At 39.0% G+C, this 24,754-nt stretch overlaps 1 protein-coding gene across 1 annotated transcript; it reads left to right on the top strand.

Annotated features, from left to right (window-relative positions):
• The first annotated feature begins 14,970 nt into the window (after positions 1 to 14,970).
• On the top strand, positions 14,971 to 16,923 carry LOC104104026 (cytochrome P450 77A1-like). Its single transcript, XM_009612013.4, has 2 exons — positions 14,971 to 15,980; positions 16,070 to 16,923. The coding sequence occupies exons 1-2, from the start codon at positions 15,140 to 15,142 to the stop codon at positions 16,732 to 16,734; spliced, it is 1,506 nt and encodes a 501-aa protein (XP_009610308.1). The 5' UTR covers positions 14,971 to 15,139; the 3' UTR covers positions 16,735 to 16,923.
• Positions 16,924 to 24,754: the final 7,831 nt, after the last annotated feature.

The following is a 24,754-nucleotide window of genomic DNA, read 5'->3' as shown; positions in this document are numbered from 1 at the left end:
ACCCGGTAAGGAGCTTCGCATGTTGGACCCAACTTTCCTGCGTTGATCTCTCGGGTATTTTAAGTCACTTTCCTTAAAAAATAAAGATTGGCTCTTCGTTCGTAATATCTTTATAATCTTTGTTTTTGGGCCACCATCCTTATCTGCGCCAAGTCCCCGCGTTCGTCGAGCACAACCAATCTGACCATTAATGCTTCGTTATTTGTCTCTTCATCCGCCAGGAGGTATCTCATGGTAGGTTCTTCTACTTCCACCAGGATCAAGGATTCTGCTCCATATACGAGAGAGAAAGTTGTCTCCCCCGTGCTTGATTTAGTCATTGTTCGGTATGCCCATAGCACTCCCGGTAGCTCTTCAGGCCATTTTCCTTTGGGTTCTTCTAATATCTTTTTGAGATTTTGAATAAATCTTTGTTCGTCGATTTCTCCTGTCCGTTTGCGCTGAGGTGGTGCGGCGATGATGTGATTCTTTTGATTTTCAGGTCTTCAAGGAATTTTGTGACCTTTGCACCTATAATTTGTGGCCCGTTGTCGCATGCTATCTCTTTTTGTATCCCGGACCTTCAAATTATGTTCACCCATAGGAAATCGACTACTTCACGCTTACTGATTTTCTGGTACGGACCTACTTCCACCCACTTAGAAAAATAGTCAGGTAAAATCAAAAGAAATCTTACATTACCTAGTGGCAGCAGACCGACTATTTCCACCCCCATTTTATGAATGTCCAGGGTGACAAAACCGAGTGCAATAGCTATGCCGGTTGATACTCCAACGATGCATGGCATTGACACTTATCGCATTTCTGAACATAAGTGTTAGCATCTTATTCCATCCAGTACTAGTAATATCCTGCCCTAATTAGCTTTAATACCAAGGAATCTGTGCCCGAGTGATTTCCACATATTTCTTCATGAACTTCTCTCATGACGTAGTTAGCTTCGGAGGCTCCTAAACATCGGGCTAACGGGCCTTGGGAAGATCTTATATACAATTGACCTCCCTTGAAGCAGTATCGAGTAACTTTAGTACACAGCGCACAGAATGCCTTGGGATCTTCGGGTAGTTTTCCATTCTGGAGATAGTCAATGTTCTCATTCCTTCAGTCCCAGACCAAATTGGTCGCATTTACTTCAAAATAGTCGTCCACATCTAATACCGAATGCATAAGCTGCACGACCTTACTGAAGTCTGACCCCTTCATTTTTGTGGACGATCCTAGGTTGTCTAGCGCGTCTGCTTCCGCGTTTTCCTCCCTCGAAATATGGGTTATTGACCACTCCCTGAATCGTGCATGCAGAGCCTGAACTTTCACTACACATTGTTGTATGTGCTCCACTTTAACGTCGAAGATTCTGTAGACCTGATATACTACCATTTGGGAATCACATTCGATTTCTTTGACTTCGGAGTCCAGTCCCCGGGCCAACTCGGGTCCTGCAATCAAGGCCTCATACTCTGCTTCATTGTTAGTCAAGGGAATAGTTCTTATAGCCTGCCTCGGGTTTCTCCCGAAGGCGTAATAAATACTACACTGAGCCCGGACCCTTTCACGTTGGAAGCTTCATCCGTGAAAAAGGTCCAGACTCTCGATATCGATTCTGACACCATCACCACTTCTTTGGTGGCTAAAGGTAGCAGTCCAGGACTGAAATCGACCATAAAGTTGGCCCAAACTTGTGACTTGATCGTAGTCCTATGTTTATACTCTATGTCAAATTCACTCTCGAGTGCCCATTTGGCCAATCGACCTAAAATTCAGGATTTTGAAAGATATTCCGCAGGGGAAAAGTTGTCACCGCAGGTATCAGGTGACATTGGAAATAAGGCCTAAGCTTTCGAGCGGTAACTATGAGAGCTAAAGCCAGTTTTTGAGGTGCGGGTAGCGAGTTTCCGCTCTAGTTAAAATTTTACTAACATAATAAATAGGAGATTGCGTACATTTGTGTTCACGGACTAAAATAGCACTTACCGCTACCTTTGAGACTGCTAAGTAAATAAGCAATTGTTTAACTTCCTCAGGTTTTGATAGTAATATAGGGCTCAATAAATACATTTTCAAATCTTTCAGAGCATGTTGGCATTCCGAAGTCCATCCGAAGTTTTTCTTCTTCTTCAGAAGTGAGAATAAGTGATAGCACTTCTCTGAAGATGAGGAAATAAACTTGCTAAGAGCAGCCAGCCTTCCTGTCAACCTCTAAAGCTCTTTCACATTTGACAACTGGTCGGGAAGGTCTTCGATGACTTTAATTTTATCGGTATTGATTTCGATCCCCCTTTGTGACACTAGAAACTATAAAAACTTACCGGAGCTGACTTTGAATGCACATTTCTCGGGGTTAATATTCATGTTGTGCTTCCCTAGGATGTCAAAGGTTTCTTGGAGGTGTTTCATATGATCACCTGTGTTCAAAGACTTAACCATCATATCATCTACATAAACCTCCATCATTTTCCCTATTTTCTTTTCAAATATTTTGTTTACGAGCCTCTAATAGGTGGCTCCGGCGTTCTTAAGCCCAAATGGCATCACATTATAGCAATTTGTGCCAAAGTTAGTTATGAACAAAGTTTTTTCCTGATCCTCCGGGTTCATTTTGATATGGTTGTACCCGGAATAGGCATCGAGGAAACCCATGCCCCGCTGTCGCATCAATCATTTGATCAATGTTTGGCAATGGGAATGTGTGTTTTGAGCACGCCTTATTTTGATCCTTATAATCTAAGAACATGCAAAATTTATTATTCCTTTTTGGAACTACTACTACATTATCTAGCCATTCAGGATACTTTACCTCCCAGATTGAACTGATATCAAGTAATCGAGTTACCTCTTCTTTGACAAATTTGTTCCTGACCTCAGCAGTAGGGCATTTCTTCTGCCTTACCAGAGAGATGTTAGGATCCAGGCATAACTTATGCACGGCCACCTCTGGTGGTATACCTATTATATTCGCATGCGACCACACAAAATAGTCAACATTTAATTTAAGAGATTCTATGAATCCTGACCTGAGCTCAAGGTTTAGTACTGTCCCCAAGTGGAACTTCCTCTCCAAGAACTTTTTGAACTATGCAACTTGCTCCAGTTCTTTAGTAGTGGACTTTGTTGCATCCATTTCTTATGCTACCTGGAAATATCATGGTACCTGATATGAGTCTGATGACTCCTCCCACTTGTCTTCGTTTGGCTCAGGAGCATGCATCGGTTCCTATAATTTCTAAGCCACACTCTTCTTTCCTTTGCTACTGGAAACTGAGATCTCGATCATCTCCCTTGTCGTCGGTTGGTCTCCTCTTATTTGTTTAATTCCCTCCGAAGTTGGGAATTTCAAAAGTTGATAGTTCATCTCGTGTAGCCATGGTCTACCAAGAATAATATTGTAGTACATATCATCGTCCACTACTTTAAAAAGGGTCGTCTTCATTTGCCCTTCGGCAATTCGTAGGCAGCAGAATCTCTCCTCGGGTTGTCACGCTTTCTAAATTGAACCCGGCGAGGAGCTTTGTGGCCGAAATCATACTTCCGGTCAGCTTGGCTTGTTCCAGCACTCTCCATTGGATAATATTGGTTGAACTTCCTGGGTCCACCAAAACACATCTAATTTTAAAATCTAAAACATTAAGAGAAATTACCAGGGCATCATCGTGAGGTAGTACGAGTACATCTGCATCTTTCTTCGTGAAGGTGATGTCGTCCTCGGCGAATTTTCGTAGTCTTTTTCTATGGGTCATCAATACCTTTATCTTTTTTGTTACCGAAAAGGGTACACCATTAATCTCGTTCCACCCAAATATTATGTTGATTGTTAGACGAGGGGGATTTTCTCCTACTTTTGAGGGTTTTGCGTTATCTAGGTTGCGGTCGTAATTCTTCTTAGCTCGGTCGCTTAAAAATTCTTTGAGATGGCCGTTTTTAGTAATGTCGTCACCTCCTCGCGCAAATAACGGCACTCCCCTATCCGATGGCCGTTAGCCATGTGATACTCGTACCACAAATTGGGATCCATCTAACTGAGTAGGATCTCATCTGCTTCGAGAACTGAGCTTCACTAATGTTTTTCATTGTTGATACCAGTTCCACCACGTTAACATTGAAATTTTATTCGGACAGCCTGGGGTAGGTGGAATCCCGAGAACTTGATACCTCTTTGTCCTGCAACGATCTGTTATTCCGGCCGCGATCAGCTCTTTTATTGGTAGCGAATCTATCCGGCGATCGAAAACCTCTATTGCGTCCTTTGGCCCTTTCGTAGGGCAAAACCTAACCTCTCAAAGACCGTCGGTCCGTGTTGAAATCATCTTTCAACCTTTCCTTATTCTTCTCTCGGTCCCGACCCTTGGTTGATACCGGAAAACCGAGCTGGTCATCCTCATTCTTATCTTCGACTCGTAGCGGTTGTGAATATCTACCCATAGTGTTGCCTGGAACTCGAGCAGACATTTTTTCAATTTCCAAGAAGCGTCAGAACTCCTAGGATTCAACCATTTAGTAAATACCTCAGCTGCCCATTCGTCCAGCACAACTGGTAGGAACATCATTTCCTTCTGAAATCTGTTCATGAACTCCCGCAGCAATTCAGACTCTCCTTGTGCAATTCTGAATATGTCGGCCTTTCGGGCCTGTACCTTCCTGGCCCCGGCATGGGACTTGATAAAAGAATCCGCGAGCATCTTGAAGGAATCTATTGAGTGCTCAGGTAAAAGTTAGTACCATGTTAGGGCCCCTTTCGTGAGGGTCTCCTCGAACTTCTTCAACAAGAGTAATTCAATCTCGTGGGAATGTAAGCCGTTTCCTTTCACTGCCATTGTATAGGTGGTGATGTGCTTCTGAGGATCCGAAGTCCCATCATATTTTTGCACGTCCGACATTTTAAACTGCTTCGGGATCAACTCCGGTGCCACGCTTGGTTTGAACGACAACTAGGTGTACTTCTTTGAGTCCGGTCCTTTAAACACTGGCAGTGCGCCCAGGATTTGATCCATTCGAGCGTTTATTTCCTTCATAAATGAGTTCGGTTTTAAAGGGATCATTCTCATTGTTGTTTCAGGTTCCGCTGTCGTTCTCCCCGGCCCTGTCGAAGACGACCTCACCCCTTGGGGTATTGTTATTAACCTTTTGTGTTGTTTGATTTGCAGAAGCACTGGGAGGAACCAGACATCTACCATTCACGTTATTGGAAGCACTTGACAACACTTGCTTCAACTCCGTTATAACCTGATCTTGTTGTGAGAGATGGACCATAATAGCCCTTTGTTGCTCCCTTAAGATTTTCACTGTTTCCACAGCGTGTTCGTTTTTAGCATCATCACGAGTTTCCTCTCGAATGTGTTGTGGATACTGTCCGCCATAGACCGGCATGGCTACGCCCTCCTCGTTGTGGGTATCACTGATCGAATCTTCGTGTTGAGGATGATTTCCTTGGGCCTTAATGTTGTGCGTATTGTTGACACCGTTATCTACCATTTTCTATGATTCTTCGCTAAGAGACAGAATTTAAATAGGTTTAGCAATAGATGCAAGGATCAACCCAATTACGCAATTGTCTAAACCCCACGCTAGGCGTCAAACTGTTTAACCGTAAAATGGTATAATTAAATTTGCACGTGGTTTATAGACAAGCAAATCAATTTTATTCCAAAATGATAAATAAATTAAATAAAAATATAAGACTTAGCGTTGAAACCGAGATAAGATAACAGATAGTTTGGTTCCGGGAGCAGAGCTTCCGAAGGCAATAGTAATACCAATAATCAAGAAAACAAAATGTTATTGAGCTTAATATAATGTGTAGCATAAATTTGTCAGAAAATTCGTGTCCTACAATGGTTGTTGAAATTCCAATTTATAGTGGCACCTAGGGAACAAAGTCCTAGGATCAAGCCTCTCTTAAATGACAATTTTGGGGCTATTGAAGAATGTGTAATGGCGGGCTATGAATGCCATATTCTCTATAACGGACGATGCATTTAATATTGCAGAATATTCTTCATTGAATGCTATCGGGTGACAGGCATTCATTTGTCTTCATGAGCAACATTTCCTTCGGGGGCTTCCCGGTGCCAAGCGAGACTGCTGCCTCCGGTCTTGACTTCCACCTGTCTCGCTTTTCGTCTGTCTCTGGTTTCACATGTCGCCAGTGGAGGACCCACGTGGTGGCTAGCGGGTTCAACTGAACCCACTTTACCAAAAAATAATATTGTGTATATGTATAAATTAGGATTAAAGTTGTATAAATATTTTATTTGAACCCACTTGACAACTACTATTTTACGACTAAAGTTATGTACTTCTAAGATTGAACCCGCTTGCACAAAATCTTGGGTCCGCCACTGCGTGTCGCTCTATTATACGAGCATTTAATATGAACCAATTTTACCCTTTACAATTACGTTATATCTTATTAATACAATTAACGGTATGTAACGACGTGCTAATGCAAGAGCGCAACTATATGTCTAAAGGATAAAACGATTACCACAAACACATCAAACAAGTATACAAAATTTATATATAAGTAACAAGTATGAATGTTCGAAAAGAAGGGGGAAAAAAGAGTCCACTATAATGGCTACAAATACCGCGAGCAAATATATTAATGATAAGGAAGACTTTTTGTTATGCTATATCAGAAAGGACTTGAGACTCATTTTTGGACAAGAAATGTTAATGAACCATGTGAAGTAAAAGGAAGCAAGTGACTGATCTTAAGACAACATTAATGATACATCATTTTCAGTCGGACGTCCAAAAAAGGTGGTTAGCTGTCACGTAACATGGCATCCAAAATTACTAGCATATATTAATGCATGGAAATTAGGTTGAAATACATCTACCAATTATAGGTGCACCATAGTTTTAATTTATGCATCATAAATGGCTACTTTCATGCCATAATTAAAAGTATTATCCTTTTCTTTCAAGTTTTTTTCTCAGTTAATTAGCTACTATGGTTGTATGTAACTTTTATTTCCTTACATAATCATATAACTTTCCTCAACTCTAAGTTTAACACTGATTATTACTCTATGAAGGATTTAACTTATATCTATCGCTAGTGTACTCGAACCACATTATATTTTTCCTAATAACAACACATATGGTGTACTAGAGGGATGTGAATTGGTACTCGTTCAGTTTTTTAGCAAAAATCATTCACGGTATACTCTGGTATTCTAATAAGCTTGCAATTTAACTTTAGGAACTAAAAAGTACAGTGAGAATACATATCACTTAACTATGAGTAATTAAGTGATAAATGTGTAGATGAAGTGACACTAGGCTAGAATCACGTATTTTAGTCATAGTTTGCACTCTAATTACTATATTTTACTTGTGTTTGAGTTTGAATGTTAGTGTATTGCACTTAATATGTATTTTATACCTTGTAGGAAGTGATTTCGAGTTAAAAAGATATTCGGGAGCTAAATTGAACAAATTGGAGCTTTGAAGTCTGAGTAAAATCCCAAGGGATAAAACTAGAATCGCATTCGGGAGTCGGGAACCAAGTCTGGATGTCAAAAAGAGAAGAAAAGAATTCACTCTCTAAAAGTTGAACTGTCGCGTCGCATGGGGCGGCCCGGCAGTGTATTTCTGTTGTTGCCCGTCAGAACATGCTCTCTGAACTTTTCCACAAGCGCCCCGTATGGGGCGGCGCACCTGTGTAATTTTCTCAGAGAATTTGTCCTCGGAGAGCATTGGAGGCTACAAGACACAAGATTTCATGATCTTTCAAACAATTCATTACGGGAGTTTGGATTGTAAAGTTGGATTGATGCTTTCTTATTCTTCAATTATAATTATGGAGTAGTTTGCCTTAGGGTTTGACGGATATGGTATTTTGATATATATTTGTGGATTTTAACTCTAGTTCTTGCTTGAATTAGTTTGTGCATTTTTGAATTGTTGTAACTTTGTTCATCAGTTTATTTAATCGAAAGAAGAATATCTTGGTGATTATCTTTGCATTATTTTATTTGATTTAATTCATTGATTCTCTTAAGTAATCGGAATTGTTGATTAAATCAAGTTAGGAGAATATTCAAGAGACGTTTTCCTAAGGACAAATCCATTAACACATGCTTGCATACTTCACAGTGCTTATATTAGTTCATCTCGTAGAGTTAAGATTTAATCGAGAGAGGAGTCTTGACTACACGTTTGAACTAATCATCAAGAGAATTCGTGACAATCATTAGAACATTAGAGTTAATTAAACTAGAGTTAAATCTCAAATAGCTACCTATCCTATCAAACCCTTATTCCTCACATTTATAAGAAACCACTATGTGAATCTCTAATTTCTTGTTTTCTATTATCAATTGCTTTATTTTAGTAGTTAAACATAGTTCATAATCATTACAAACTAAGTTTTGATCATCCTAAATAGCGTTATGCTAGAAATTACTTGAGCATTATTTAAATTCAATCCTTGTGGAGACAATAATTAAATTGAACTATCTTTGACTAGCAAGCATCAATTTCGTGTTCTGTTTTGCGCTCGTCAAATTTTGGCTCTGTTATCGGGGATTGGCAATCAATGGTGTTCAAAATAATTTTGGTGCTAATTCAGGAATTTTTTATTTTATTTTATTTTATTCTTGACGGGGTTCCTCTTCCGTGTGCAGGCAACAGATTGACTCATTTGGTGTATAACTCGATCTTCTTCAAAGAAATTGATCCACATAATCCAGAGGTGGAAAGGAGTCTGCGGCAGTTGAGAAAAGGGAAAGAACTCACCGAAAATTTCTTGGGACAACCTTCATCTCAAGAACACATGGCTAATAATGGTGAAGAGGAGGCAAATTTAGCTACAAGAGAAGCAGCACAACTTAGATAGGAAGATGCAAGGATAGCAGTTGAGGCAGCCCGTAGAGCTGCTGATGAGACAGTCAACGATGATGTGGGTCTAAGATTCAATATAAATCGACCCTTGATTAAAGACCAATGTGAGAATGTTGTACCCAGGCCTCGTAGAGTGTTGGGTGATTATGCCAGACCAGTCTACAATCACGGACTGTCCAGTGTCAGACCCTCATCAGTAGCAGCGGATAATTTCGAATTGAAGCAAGGCTTGATTCAAACTATCCAGAACAAATGTGTCTTCAAAGGGGAGGTGAATGAAGATCCTAACACTCACTCGATGGACTTTGAGGAAATCATGAACACTTTCCAGTACAACGGAGTGTCGAAAGATGCAGTCTACCTAAGGGCATTCCCCTTTTCACGATAGGATGACGTGAAGCACTGGTTTCATAGCTTACCAACTGGGTCGCTGAGGACAGGGAAGATATGACTAGAACGTTTCTTGACAAATACTTCTCATCTGCAAAAATAGTGAAGTTCAGAAAGGAAATTCACAACTTCTTCCAGACTGACACTGAAACAATTGTCGAGGATTGGGAAAGATTCAAGGAGATAGTGAGGAAGTGTCAGCATAACGGTATTGAATTCTGGATGTAACTCCAAGACTTTTGGGATGGACTGACACCTCCCTCACGACGAACTCTGAATACTGCAGTCGGAGGTCCTTTAATGAAGAAGACTCCCAAGGAGATTGTGACAATTATTGATGAGCTCTCTGAAGATGCTAACCAGTGGCCTGTGGAGAGTAATGATAGAAGAATATCAGTTGGAGTTCATCAAGTAGATTCTAACACAGCAGTGCAAGCCCAACTAGACACCATGGCCAAAGAGATAAGAAAGTTGACCTTAACCAAGGTCTAGAGCCAACCATCACCAGTTTGTCATTTCTATGGAATGGGTCACCCAACGCATGAGTGTCAGGCCTTAGCTGCATATGAAATGGTAAATGTTGTGGGAAGCTTCGACAGAGGCAACTACTAGAGTGGTAACAATTTCAATCCTATGGAACAGAGGCACCCAGGCTTTTATTGGAATTCACCAAGTGGTAGCCTGAACTCATGGAAGCAGAGGCAGCCATATCAACCTCCACAGTCCAATCGGTCTAGCATGAAAGATCTAATGAAGGCCTTTATTATTAAGACAAATGAGAGGCTTGAAACTCATAGCTCAGCTATACGAGAACATGGTACAACTATCAAAGAGTTGGGCATAGCTTTTCAAAACCTGGAAAGACAGGTTGGGCAACTAGCTACTCTATGTTTAATGCTCCCTGCTGATACTGAAAGAAACCCAAAAGAGACAATAAATGAATTGTCTTTAAGGAGTGGGCATAAGTTGGAGGACCTCATAGCAAAGCAAAAGGATGAACTGATTGAGAGACAGGTGGAGATTGTGGATGAGCAGACAAATGATGGCATTCAAAAAGGTGCAGGGATGGTAGAGGATGATCTCAATAAGAAGGGGAAGATTAGAGCTCAAAAAAGAAGAAAAATGAGAATTCAACAAATAATGAGACTGAAGAGAGAAAATACATGCCAGCTCTACCTTTCCCCCAGAAGCAAAGAAGAGAGAAGTTGGACAAACAATTCGAGCGCTTTGTAGAAGTATTCAAGCAGGTGCATGTGAATATACCTTTCACAGAGGTGCTTTCTCAGATGCTAGCTTATGCTAAATTCATGAAGGAGATATTTTCCAAGAAGCGGAAAGTGGAATAGACATTGGTTGTCAAGCTGACAGAGCATTGTAGTGCCATCTTGCAAAATAAACTCCCTCAAAAATATGGAGATTCAGGGAGTTTTACTATATCTTGCTCTTTAGAAAGAACTAAATTTCAAAAATCTTTGTGTGATTCAGGTGCTTCTATTAATCTTATGCCTTTGTCTATTTTTAAGAAATTGGTGGGCGAGATTGGAGAGATCAGGTCGATCCTTGTGTCCTTACAGCTGACGGATCAGACCACACTCATACTTGAAGGACTAGTGGAAGATGTGCTGGTTCGGGTAGACAAATTCGTTCCCTGTGGACTTCGTTGTGGTAAATATGGAGGAAAATAGTTAGGTCCCTCTGATTTTAGGAAGACCATTCTTGGTCACGGGCAGAGCAATTCTAGATATTCAGGAAAGGAGCTCATGCTCAGAGTGGGGGATGAATGGTTGATCTTCAAAATAGAAGGAGAAATGGAGGCCCTGCAAGAACAAATTGGAAAGAGTGAAGCTAATAATTATGGGGTGTACCCGAAAGAGGCAAAAAAGAAGCTCTTTGCGGATGTGTGCACTGGGTCGGGCGTGCAAAAAAGATCCCGACTTCGATTCAGACCCCGACTAGATGAATCATGAAAGTTTTCTTTACCTCTTGCTTTTTATTTGTGTGTCATGGAGACATGACACAATTTAAAGTGTAGGGTGGGGAATGTATATATGTATATGTGTGTTTATAGTCGCTTCTTTTGATTGAAAAAATAATTTGGACTTTTCCCGATGATGAATTTCCTCAGCTGTCTTCTTGAGGGATTAAAGTTGAAAAACAACTTTAGCCGTTTATTTGTGTTTTTTTTTTATTAGATAGTGTAACAATTCCCCCTTGATTTTTCTTTGTTCCGCGGTTCCTTTTTAAGGGTTTTGCTTGAATTGGGTGTAGTTAGTTTTTCTTTTAGTAGGAGTAGTGAAGTCTTGTGCTAGGTGTTAAATAGAGATAACTTTCCTTGTTTTTGTTGTGCTTTGAGAGCAATGAGTGACTTATTTGTGACTCTTAGACTCAGATCATGACTCTTAAATAATTACCTTAAATTACATGATTGTAACTTTGCAAAACTGCATCGACTAGAGAGTCAGGGTAGATTCGGTCCTAAGTGAGTTATGTATCAATGTGTGTGCAAGGTTTTGTGATATTCTGTGCTTTTTGGTTGATGTCTAGAACTTGCCCAATGTGTTTGCAAAGCGAAATAGTAGTCTTGTTCAGTCTAGGAAGTGATATAGGCATTTCTTTATTGAGCCAGATATATGCTTTTACCCACCAAATTAATGTGTATATGAGTTAGCCCCGTTGAGCATGTAATCCTATTTTTTTGGCAACCCCACTACAAGCTTGACCCTTTTATAGAATTGTCTATCTGTTTGAACATTTTACCTCTCGTGAGCACTTGAATTTGTATGAGCTTGTAAAAGCTAAGTGGAGGTATGGTCAGGTTTTTGAGTGGAAAAAAAGAGAAAGGTGCATTGTTTGAAAAATTATGAGAGTCACATGTAAGGAATTGAAGAAAAAAAAGAGAAAGAAAAATCAATCAAAAGTTTGAAAACAAGAAGAAAAAAGAGTAGGCATGTGGTAGAAAAGAGAAAAATTGATTTTGTACTAGTGGTAATTCTGATCTTGTTTGTGCTTAAAGATATTGAGAGCTTGATGTTATTATGTATGAAGGTTGGGTTTTGGTTCAACATAAGTGTGGGGTGTTTGAATTGTTAATGTATATGTATTAAAGTTCTCAGGGAGGTGTAGCCACTATATCTAAATCTATTTTACCCGTTTCACAACCTACATTACAACCAAATTAAGTCATTCTTGATCATTGACTGACTGAGCTCAATTAGTAGAGTATTACATTACGGGCAAGCCTATGGTACGTATTTTGTGGCATATGAATCTTAATTCTAAGAGTGAGTGAATTCTTTCTATCTTGAGTTCCTAATTGTTTTTGAAATTTTATTGTATATAGAACTACTCTCTAATATCTGTGTGAGAGCACATGATTTGCGAAGGTAAGGTGAATTCTTTGATCTTTGTGTTAGAATAAGTGAGCATGTTGTGAAAAAATGCGTGGTGCTTTTGAGTCGAGTCTTGAACCTGGGATGTTATGATAGAGTGCTTAGCCTATTTTAAATATTCTTGGCATGATACATTAGGGAAGTTGTATGATAAGAAGGTCGTCTCTATGTGAAGTGTAGTTTGATTGCTTGAGGACGAGCAAGGGTTTAAGTGTGGGGTGTTAATGGTAGGCTAGAATCACGTGTGTTAGTCATAGTTTGCACTCTAATTACTGCATTGTACTTGTATTTAAGCTTGAATGTTAGTGTATTGCACTTAATATGTATTTTATGCCCTGTAGGAAGTGATTTCAAGTTAAAAACATATTCGGGAGTTAAAATGAGCAAGTTGGAGCTTTGAAGTCTGAGTAAAATCCCAAGGGATTAAACCGGGATCGCGTTTGGGGGTCGGGAGCCAAGTCTGGATGTTAAAATGTGAAGAAAAGAATTCACTCTGTAAAAATTGAATTGCAGTGTATTTATGTTGCTGCCCGTCAGAACATGATCTCTGAACTTTCCCACAAGTGACCCGCATGTGTGTAATTTTCTCAGAGTATTTGTCCTCTTTCGGCTAGGAAAAGGTAATTTCGTCTGGGCCCACTCCTACAGGGTATAAATACACCAAAAAGATATTTTTGAGGGGACTTTTGACCTTGGAAGCTTTGGGAGAGCATTGGAGGCTACAAGACACAAGATTTCATCATCTTTCCATCAATTCAATACGGAAGTTTGGATTGTAAAGTTAGATTGATACTTTCTTATTCCTCAATTATAATTGTGATGACTTCCTCCATAATTATGGAGTAGTTTACCTTAGGGTTTAACGGATATGGTATTTTGATAAATATTTGTGGATTTTGACTCTAGTTCTTGCTTGAATTCATTTGTGGAGTTTTGAATTGTTGCAACTTTATTCATCAGTTTATTTAATCGAAAGAGGAATATCTTGGTGACTATCTTTGCATTATTTTGTTTGATTTAATTCATTAATTCTCTTAAGTAATCGGAAGAGCTTGTTAAATTGTTAATTAAATCAAGTTAAGAGAATATTCGAGAGACGTTTTTCTAAGGACCAATCCATTAACGCATGCTTGCATACTTCATAGTGCTTATATTAGTTCATCTCGTAGAATTAAGATTTAATCGAGAGAGGAGTCTTGACTGCACGTTTGAACTAATCATCGAGTGAATTCGTGAGAATCATTAGAACATTAGAGTGAATTAAAATAGAGTTAAATCTCAAATAGTTATCTTGCACATATCCTGTCAAACCCTTATTCCTCACATTTATAAGAAACCACTATGCGAATCTCTAATTTCTTGTTGTCTATTGTCAATTGCTTTATTTTAGTAGTTAAATATAGTTCATAATCATTACAAATAAAGTTTTGATCATCCTGAATAGCGTTAAACTAGAAATTACTTGAGCATTGTTTAAATTCAATCCTTGTGGAGACGATAATTAAACTGTACTATCTTCGACTAGCGAGCATCAATTTCGTGTTGTGTTTTGCGCTCGTCATGAAGTAAACATGATGTGCATGCATTAATTGATTTGGTGTAAATCCTGAATGCAATTAAATTTTTACCCTAATTATATTATAGGCAAAGGTTAAGTTTGAAAATGTAATGTACTCCCTCCGTTTACTTTTACTTGACACGTTTTGACTTTTCACGCCCCTTAAGAAATAATAAATGAAGTGCTTAATTTACCATGATACCCATATTAATTGATGCATATTTTATTGGATTTGAGAAAATGATTTGAAATGACTAATAAATATTGTGGGTATAACAGGAAAAAAAATATTGTCTTCTCTTGATATGTCTAAAGTGACAAGTAAAAACGAAAATTTATTTTTAGTGTACATGACCAAGTAAAAATGAACGGAGGGAATAACTATTACAATTCTATGTAGTGAAAGCCTTCAATAGATGTCTATTTCCAAAAGTTTAATAAATAGGAGTATATGTTATCTTTACAGTTGAATATTAATGACTACCAGTAAAGTAGTTGGATAGTTGGATTCTCGCCGACTCCTCTTGTCTAAATGATCCAACATTTCCCCTCTTCACATCACTTCACACTAATCAGTCTTAAATTATGGGCATTCTTTCCTTTTAATCTGTACCTAAAAGAATATTATTTTTTATATTTTAAAATAATTTAATTTTAAATTTTTTATTTTACCATTAATCTAAAACTTACTTTAGATCACAAGTTTTCCTTTAAATTTCGTGCCAAAGTCACGTAAATTAGGACTGAGGGGTATTTATTAAGCCGTCTTGAAGGCAATTATTGCCAGCCAAGCAGCCTTAAAGGGTTTTTGTTGCCTTTTTTTCAATCAGAAAAAGTACCTTACCATTTTCCTTATAAAAGGCTTTCCATATTCTTGTTCTTGTGTTAGAGAGCATTCATTTCCTTCTTATTATAGAAGGTGTTACCAATAATACCTAGAGGGATATTATACACAACTATGGACTTCATATTTACAGCTTTGGCCTTTCTTCTCTCAGTTTTCATCTTATTATTCACACGAAAAACCAAATGCAATCTTCCTCCAGGACCACCGGGTTGGCCGGTAGTCGGTAACCTTTTCCAAATAGCTAGTTCTGGTAAGCAATTTTTCGAATACGTAAGAGAGCTCAAACCAAAATATGGTTCTATTTTCACACTCAAAATGGGTGCTCGTACTATGATTGTTGTTAGCAGTGCTGACTTGGCGTACGAAGCTTTAATTGAAAAGGGTCAAATTTTCGCTACCCGCCCGAGTGAGACCCCGACCCGAACCATTTTCAGTTGCAACAAGTTCAGTGTCAATGCAGCAATTTACGGGCCACTTTGGCGATCCCTGAGAAGAAATATGGTCCAAAATATGCTTAGTTCGAGTAGAGTGAAAGAATTTCGTGATTGTAGAGAAATAGCAATGGATAAGTTAATTGAAAGGATTCATGCAGATGCTAAGGCCAATAACGATATCGTTTGGGTGCTGAAAATCGCGCGTTTCGCTGTGTTTTATATACTTTTGACTATGTGTTTTGGTGTTGAAATGGATGAGAAAATGATTGAAACCGTTGATCAAATGATGAAGGATGTGCTAATGGAGCTTCATCCAAGAATAGATGATTTTCTTCCTATATTGAGCTTGTTTGTTGGTTATAAACAACGTAAGAGAGTTCGCGAAGTTCGCAAGAGACAAATAGAAACACTTGTCCCTTTGATCGAGAAACGTCGTAGAGCAATACAAAATCCTGGGTCCGACAAAACAGCTGCCTCATTTTCGTACCTAGACACTTTATTTGATGTTAAGGTCGAAGGTAATGTTGAATTATATAATCACTTTAACTAAAAGTTTAAACTATACGAGAAAATATACTTTTGTTTATTTAATTATATTTTTTTACAGGTACAAAGTCAGGACCAACTAATCCGGAGCTTGTAACACTATGTTCAGAGTTCTTGAATGGGGGTACCGACACAACCGCTACCGCAATAGAGTGGGCCATAGGGAGAATGATCGAAAATCCAAGCATACAAAAGAGAATATACGAAGAGATTAGAAATACAGTGGGTGACAGAAAGGTTGACGAAAAGGATATGGATAAGATGCCTTATTTAAACGCCGTCGTAAAGGAGCTTTTACGTAAACATCCTCCTACGTACGTTACATTTACCCATGCAGTAACGGAGCCAACAACATTGGGTGGGTATGACATACCCACATATGCTAATGTGGAGTTTTTTGTACCCGGGATCTCGGATGACCCGAAAGTTTGGTCTGATCCGGAAAAGTTTGACCCGGATAGGTTTCTATCCGGGCGGGAGGACGCTGATATAACGGGTGTGACCGGGGTAAAGATGATGCCATTTGGGGTCGGGCGGAGGATTTGTCCGGGCTTGGGCTTGGCAACGGTGCATGTGAATTTGATGTTGGCCCGAATGATTCAAGAATTTGAATGGTCCGCTTACCCGGAAAATAGCAAAGTGGATTTTACTGAAAAATTGGAATTTACTGTGGTGATGAAAAATTCTTTAAGAGCTAAGGTCAAGCCAAGAATGCAAGTGGTGTAATTCATTAAGATTATAAGTCCAAAAATAAGCTTAAAAAAATTCACGTGTATTTCTTTTCAAATATTTCATCTTTATAGCCTAATCTTGTGAAGCTTATTTCTATTTATCAGCATTTGTTTTAGAGTTGATATATCAAGAACGGAATAATATAGAGAAAGAACAAGATAAATGCCTTAGAGCTTATTACAATTGTTTATTAATTTTCTTTTTATTTGACTCTTTATTCCCTTGTAACTTAAATCAACCCGACCCCTCAAGTTTTCTGAGTATGATCACCTCAGTTTAAACGAGAAACATTCTAGTTTCTATAATTAATTCACAAGTTCTAGTATGGCTTATCGAGCAGAAATGAATTCAAGAATTGAAATCTATGAGTTATGAAGTTTATTATATGTAAATATATACCCAATGAAATTATCAATAATTATACAGGGTTTTGGACTAGAGTTACTAGGTTCTACTAAACTCATACTCTTTATGCTAGCTCCATCCCTATTATTACAGAAGAAATTAACGAACACTACTAAAGATAGGGCCATTTCCGAGCGAAAAACTTACCTAACTCGGTCAATTTTAAAGGATTAACGACCAAATATCGACCAAATTAGGTGGTTCGGAAAAAGCTAATCGGTATTAAATACCGACCCAAGCAGTCGGTGAAAATCCACCGATGCAGTCGGTATACTGAATTTTTATTATGCCGGTATTTTTTTATATTTGCCCTAAAAAGAATTTCAAAAGTAGAGCGAATCGGTCAGTATTATAAAATCGATCAAGTTATGCAATCATAAAATGCACCAATTGGAAATCGAATCAAGGTATGTACCATGGCAAGGTACAATTCTACCACTAGATCATTGGTGTTTGTTGGTCCAAGGCTTTCGTTTTTTATTTGTACTCTTCAACTACATTATTGCTTGAAATAATCGATTGAGAAAAGAAATTAAATTACCGACTATATCAATCGATTTTTTTAAATAAGTTCACCGAAGATTTGACCAAGTTGGTCGAATTTTTGAATATATTTTTTAGTTTATTTTAAATAGAAAACGGACCGAGCCGAGTGGGTCGGTTTTCTGATCGATCGGTATTTTCGACCGACTCGATCGACAGGATTCGCTCATAAAAGAGCGTTTTTTAGTAAAGAAAACAATCGGGGTGATGTGAGTCTTAATTTGTATAAAGGAGCACGAGTTTTAGTAAGTTATATTGGTGTTTGCCTGTGACAACCATTGTAAAGAACTACTATAGTTCGAAAGAAATTTTGACTTATAAGTGTGGAGGGACCATTATCATTTTAATGTTCTAGTTTGCAGTTGGACATTTAACATAAATAGTATCATGGGCCTATAGATAAGCATTTGTTCATTGGTCCAATCATGCATGTCATGCAGTATTTTTCCAGCCTTGTGAAATAATGTAAACCACATTTTTGAAACCAATAAAGATATTATGCCCCAGAACAATTAAACATTGTGCGCTAGCTGAAAGAGATTGAAGATAGTTTGACATTTACTTTTGACGAAATAACAACTGTTGAACTTTCCACTACAAACTTTAATTTTGTATCCTATAGACTTGGCTTCTATCGCCAGATCTAGTTTCAGCAATTCAATGTTCTTCTCCATTGGCAGGATTGAGAATCAGCCTAGACTATCCTCTATCCGGATAAATATTCTCTATGAACGACTATATCGATCTTTATATGTTTTAATTTGGCTCGTTCCTATCTATTGATAGAAAAATCTTCGTCAAATAGCGGACTTTACCTTTTTTTTTTTAGGAATTCCACATAGCCAGTAGGCACCTCTATAATTGTACCACATGACAATGTCTCAAATTAGCAAGACCAAAATAAAAACCTAGGTAATCAGAATTTCTTAGTAAACAGAAGAACATGATAATTACGGTATTTTGACAGAGTCTGGATAACTTTTTTATCAATTGTAGTTTTTTAAAAACAATTAAGTATTTTAAAGTAAAAAATCTAAATTTTTAATAGAAAAAGGAAAAGAAATCTTTGAATAGTTCGAAGCAAATAAAAGTACATTTGATTTTCTATTTAGAGGGAACAATTGCAATTACTAGATCGATAAGAATCTGAAAAATATTGCTTTAATCGCAGAAATTCCTTAATGACATATTAGTCACTATGATAATGATGGTCTAAACTTATTTATCAAATTCAAAGTGTTAGAGGAGTTAGTACAACAAATAATACTCTAATCAATATACTCAATTAAATTATTGAAAATTCTGATTTTTTTAAAAATGCCTATATTGTTAAAGAATAATGTTCCTGTAATTAACAATTGTTTCTGCGGAAAGAATTTTTTTCTAAATTAGCATTGATAAAATGTTACTTAAGATTAACTTGTCTCACGAGAGACTAAAATGAATTAGTTATATATCAAAAAAAATTATTAGAAGAACTAAATTTAAAAAGTTAGTAATGACTTTGCATCTCGAAATATTAGGAAAATAGATTTTAAATAAAAATATATAAAATTCTTTTATAAAATAAAAAATTAAGACCTCTTATCTAGATTTCGCTTAAGTCACGAAAAATATTGACCCACCCACCGTGGGATGTTCATATCAAATTTGGGGGCTTACGCACCCATTGAAATCGGCAAAGAGTGTATGTATTATATTAAATATTTAACGAAATGAATATAATAAATCAGCTAGCACCCAGGTAACAAAAAGTTTGATGGGTGCTTTGGTCAAGAGAAGGTGCTGGAAAACTATGAAATTTGGGCAGTGAGAGTTCGATTTTCACTTCTAACACCTCCTTTTTAGGAGCCATTTTTCTTATTTATCAAGCTTCTTTCTTTTGCCCCATTCAATTAGGTATACTTTTTTTTCCTTTCACTAGCCACTCTTTTGATCCAATACTACTTATTTTTTCATTATTTTTCGTTGATTTATGTTTTAAGTTTTTTAATTTTCTTTTTTTGTAACTTCATTTAATTCACTATAACAAAGAAAGAAAACGAAAATCTACTTAAAAAGGACTCCAAATTTCGTTTGAAGACGAAGTGGTCCTCTAGAATGGTAAAGCCCACCATTTATTTTTCACGTTAGTTGTCTTATCCATTACATTTCGTAGTGTCCATAATATTAAAATTATGAGTTTTTTTATTAATTTTTTTATCATCGTATTCAAATACTTGTGTACTTATGATTGGTAGCAGGGGCGAAGCTATGTTGGCCCAAGAGTGGTCAACTGACTATCATTCGACGAAAAATTATACTACATATAAGGTAAAATATTACTTGTTATTGATTAAAAATAGATTTTGAACACTCTTGTATAGCCCACTGCAAGGGTGTTCAAAATTTGAACACCCTTGTTGAATTTCCTGATTTCGCTACTGATTGGTAGTACTTTACGTCAAAAATGTTAAGCACCCACAAACCTAAAATTTTGGATCCTCCACTGGCCACCCGTACTTTTAATTCCCTAATACAATTATGTGTTGAGTTAAACACCAATATTGGTAATCACTAGTAATAGCCCAGATCACTAATAATATCATACACTTTGGTCTAGATAATAATATCATTGTTGAAAAGAACGCACTCTCTCGTGCAAGCTCTAACATCTCTCTCTAGTCTCTCTAACGTACCATTCACCGGACCTCCGGCGACCACCGGACCAAGTAAGAACCCCACCGCACCTTACCCCTGTCTTCTTTTCCCCCTTTTCTCTCCCTTGCTTTCTTCTTCTTCCCCGTTCCCCCCCCCCCCTACTTTCCAGATCTGCCCCCTTTTATATTTCCCTTTTCTTCTTCTCCTTCCTTTCTCTCCCCGATACCTCGTCTCTTCCAACCCCTGTTCCCCTATTTTCTGGCACACTTATCTAGCCTAGCGGCGGTGGCGGTGGCGGCTGAGATAATGATTCGGTGAGCAACGGGCGAAAGCGGGCGGAAACTTCCAAAATATAGTTGTTACGGACAACACCTTTCTCGACACTCGTTGTGACTTCAGGTTTTATTGTTCTTGCTTTGAATTTTCTATTCTACTCACGGGAGTTGGTACCTCTCGTTTCCCTTTGTTGTGTGAGTTAAATTGTTGTCATCTTACTTCGTATTAGTTTATTCACCGTATTAGTGTGCCTGTTGTTGCAACTTGTCTTCTTCTGGTTTGGTTTGTTGCCTTGTGTGTGATAGTGATTCCCCTTACTCTGTCATAGGTATAGTGGTTATGGTCTGGGATGGTCGAGTGAGGTCATGTCCTTGGGGGAACGGGGGGTGGGCAGGAGGTAGGGCAGGATTTAGGGGGTGGGTGGGAGGAAAGGGAGGTAAAGGGAACTAGGGTGTGTGTAGGTTGAGAATTGGGTCATGGAACGTAGGTACATTGACGGGTAAATCTATAGAGTTGACGAAGATCCTCTAGAAAATGAGGGTCAATATAGCGTGTGTCCAGGAGACAAGGTGGGTAGGGTCGAGGGCGAGAGATGCAGACGGGTATACACTTTGGTACTCAGGAGTCCAGAAAGGTAAGAATAGAGTGGTCATCTTGGTGTATCAGGAACTTAGAGAGTCTGTGGTTGAGGTTAGACGAGTGAATGATAGATTAATGATTATTAAGTTGGTGGTTGGAGAGTGTACCCTAAACGTTGTTAGCACCTATGCGTTGCATGTGGGCCTAGATGAGGATGTTAAACGGCGCTTCTGGGAAGGGTTAGATGAGATTGTGGGCCAGGTTCCGCCTGCTGAGAAGTTATTATATAAGAGAATTTCAATGGGCATATTGGGTCGACCGTAGGTGGTTATGGTGAGGTGCACGGAGGCTTCGATTTTCGGGAGAGGAACGGAGGAAGTACATCGTTGTTGGACTTCGCTAAGGCTTTTGGGTTGGTGATTGCGAACTCTAGCTTTCGGAAGAGGGATGGGCATTTGGTTACTTTTCAAAATGCGATGGCAAAGACTCAGATTGACTATCTCCTCCTCAGGAGGTGTGACAGAGGGTTGTGCAAGGATTGCAAGGTGATTCTGGGTGAGATACTCGCGACGCAGCATAGGCTCTTGGTGATGGACGTTGGTATTAATATGAAAGAGGAGGAAAAGATCTACTCGAGGAAGACCGAGAATCAGGTGGGGAGCCTTAACTAAGGATAAAGCCCAAGCGTTGGAGGGGCGGTTGTCTGCTATGGGAACTTAGAGGAGCAGCGGTGATGCGAGCACTATGTGGTCAGCGACAGCAGACTGTATTAGGGAGGCTGAGAGAGATGTGTTAGGGGGCACAAAGAAGACTGGTGGTGGAATGAAGTGGTCCAAGGTAAAGTGGAAGCAAAGAAGGCGGCGTACATGAAGTTAGTGGGGAGCATAGATGAGGAGGAGAGGAGAGCGTGCATGGAGAGGTATAAGGTAGCTAGGAAAGAGGCTAAGCTGGCGGTCACGGAAGCTAAGACCGTGGCTTATGGTCGTATGTATGAGGAATTGGGTAAAAAAGGTGGGGAGAAGATGTTATTCCGACTGACCAAGTTGAGAGAGAGGAAGGCTCGGGATTTGGACCAAGTGAGATGCATCAAGGAAGAAGATGGTAGAGTATTGATGGAAGATGCCCAGATTAAGAGGAGATGGCAGACTTACTTTCATAAACTTCTGAATAAAGAAGGGGATCAGGATATTGTGCTAGGCGAATTAGAGAATTTTGAGAGTCACCATTACTTTGGGTACTACAGGCGTATCGAGGTTGAGGAAGTCGTGGGAGCTATGCGTAAGATGAGTAGGGGCAGAGCGACCGGGCCATACGAGATTCCGGTGGAATTTTGGAAGTGTGTGGGGAGAGCAGGTTTGGAGTGGTTGACTAGGTTATTTAATGCTATTTTTAAGGCTAAGAGGATATCGGATGAGTGAAGGTGGAGTACGGTGGTTCCATTGTATAAGAACAAAGATGATATACAGAGTTGTAACAATTATAGGGGTATCAAATTACTGAGTCATACCATGAAAGTGTGGGAGGGGGTGGTTTAAGCGAGGGTGAGGATGACAATGTATGTATCTAACAACCAGTTCGGGCTCATGCCGGGTCGTTCAACTACAGAAGCTATACACCTTGTTAGAAGGTTGGTGGAACTGTACAGAGAGAGGAAGAAGGATCTACACATGGTGTTTATTGACCTAGAGAAAGCATATGACAAGGTTCCTAGAGAAGTTCTCTGGAGATGCCTGGAGGCAAAAGGTGTGCCGGATCCCTACATTATGACGATTAAGGACATGTATGATGGGGCTAAGACTCTAGTTAGGACAGTAGGAGGCAACTCTGAGCATTTTTCAGTTGTAATGGGGTTACACCAAGGTTCTGCGCTCAGTCCGTTCTTATTCGCCCTGGTGATGGACGCGTTAACACACAATATTCAAGCGGATGTGCCATGGTGCATGCTATTTGCCGATGACATAGTTATGATTGATGAGTCACGAGCCGGTGTTAACGAGAGGCTGGAGGTTTGGAGACAGGCTCTTGAGTCTAAGGATTTCAAACTGAGCAGGACGAAGACGGAATACCTGGAATGTAAGTTCAGTGCTGAGCCAGGGGAAGTGGGTGTGGATGTGAGGCTTGATTCGCAGGTCATCTCGAGTAGAGGCATCTTCAAGTACCTTGGTTCGGTTATCTAGGGGGAGGCGAGATCGACGAGGATGTCACACACCGTATAAGGGTAGGATTGATGAAGTGGATGTTAGCATCTGGAGTCCTGTGTGACAAGAGAGTGTCACTGATACTCAAAGGTAAGTTCTATAAAGCGGTTGTTAGACCGGCCATGATGTATAGGGATGAGTGTTGGCCCGTTAAGAACTCACATATCCATAAGATTAAAGTAGAAGAAATGAGTATGTTGCGGTGGATGTGTGGGAACACTAAGATAGATAATATTAGGAATGATGATATTCGGTAGAAGGTGAACGTGGCTCCCATTGATGACAAGATGCTGGAAGCGAGGCTTAGATGGTTCGGACATATTCAGAGGAGACGCCCAGATGCTCCGGTACAGAGGTGTGAGCGGCTGGTTATGGAGGGCACGAGAAGAGGTAGAGGGCGGCTTAAGAAGTATTGGGGAGAGGTGATCAGGCAGGATATGGCGAGGCTACAGATTTCCGAGGACATGACATTGATAGGAAGATGTGGAGGTCGAGTATTAGGGTTGTAGGTTAGGAGGTAGTTGAGTCGTGCCTTACTTCGTACCATTGTGGTACTAGCCATGTAGGGTTTTTGTCTAAGATAGCTAGTGGCAATGTTATGTCTTACAATTTCGCTTTTCAGTTAAGGTCCTATTTACTAGCTATCGCTTTTTCTTTGCATCTTTCTTCTAGATTTCATGGTGTTCCTATTTTTCTTATGATTGTTGTGGTGATACTAATATTGTCTCCCTTTGCTTTGCATCTTTCTTCTGGATTTCATGATGTTCCTATTTTTCCTATGATTGTTGTTATGATACTGATATTGTCTCCTTTTTGTCCTTTTGTCTTTTTGTTTTTTTTAGCCGAGGGTCTTTCGGAAATAGCCTCTCTACTCCTTCGGGGTAGGGGTAAGGTCTTCGTATACACTACCCTCCCCAGACCCCATTAGTGGGATTTTACTAGATTGTTGTTGTTGTTGTTATTGTACTTTGGCTTGGGCAATCACATCATCAATATTTATCAATAATATTTAAAGCTTTCTTCTTAATATGTCCATTGTGCTCTACCAACATAGGATTTACCTAGAGTGTTGCATACACTCTTTTTAGGAACTCAACTTTCTCAGTGAGGTTAATTTTGTTGATCACCATCTCAAAGATGTGTGATTTGCCTACATTCATTTGAGATTTGCACCACAAACTACCGGCGTAATACATATGCAGACACTTAAAGTTGGCACCATTTTTCATTTAGACACTTAAACTAGGCCTTTTTTCATCTAAACTCATTTCTCAAGCATATAATATACCAATTAGACACGTTTTGTGCAGGCTTATGAATTCACCAAGCGCGTGTCTGCAATCTCCGTCTACATGGAACAAATAACCATTAGA

Source organism: Nicotiana tomentosiformis, chromosome 5 (genome assembly GCF_000390325.3).
Source record: "Nicotiana tomentosiformis chromosome 5, ASM39032v3, whole genome shotgun sequence".
NCBI classification, from domain to species: Eukaryota; Viridiplantae; Streptophyta; class Magnoliopsida; order Solanales; family Solanaceae; genus Nicotiana; species Nicotiana tomentosiformis.
The sequence above is the reverse complement of the archived record's forward strand: the minus strand, read 5'-3'. Positions and strand labels throughout refer to the sequence as shown.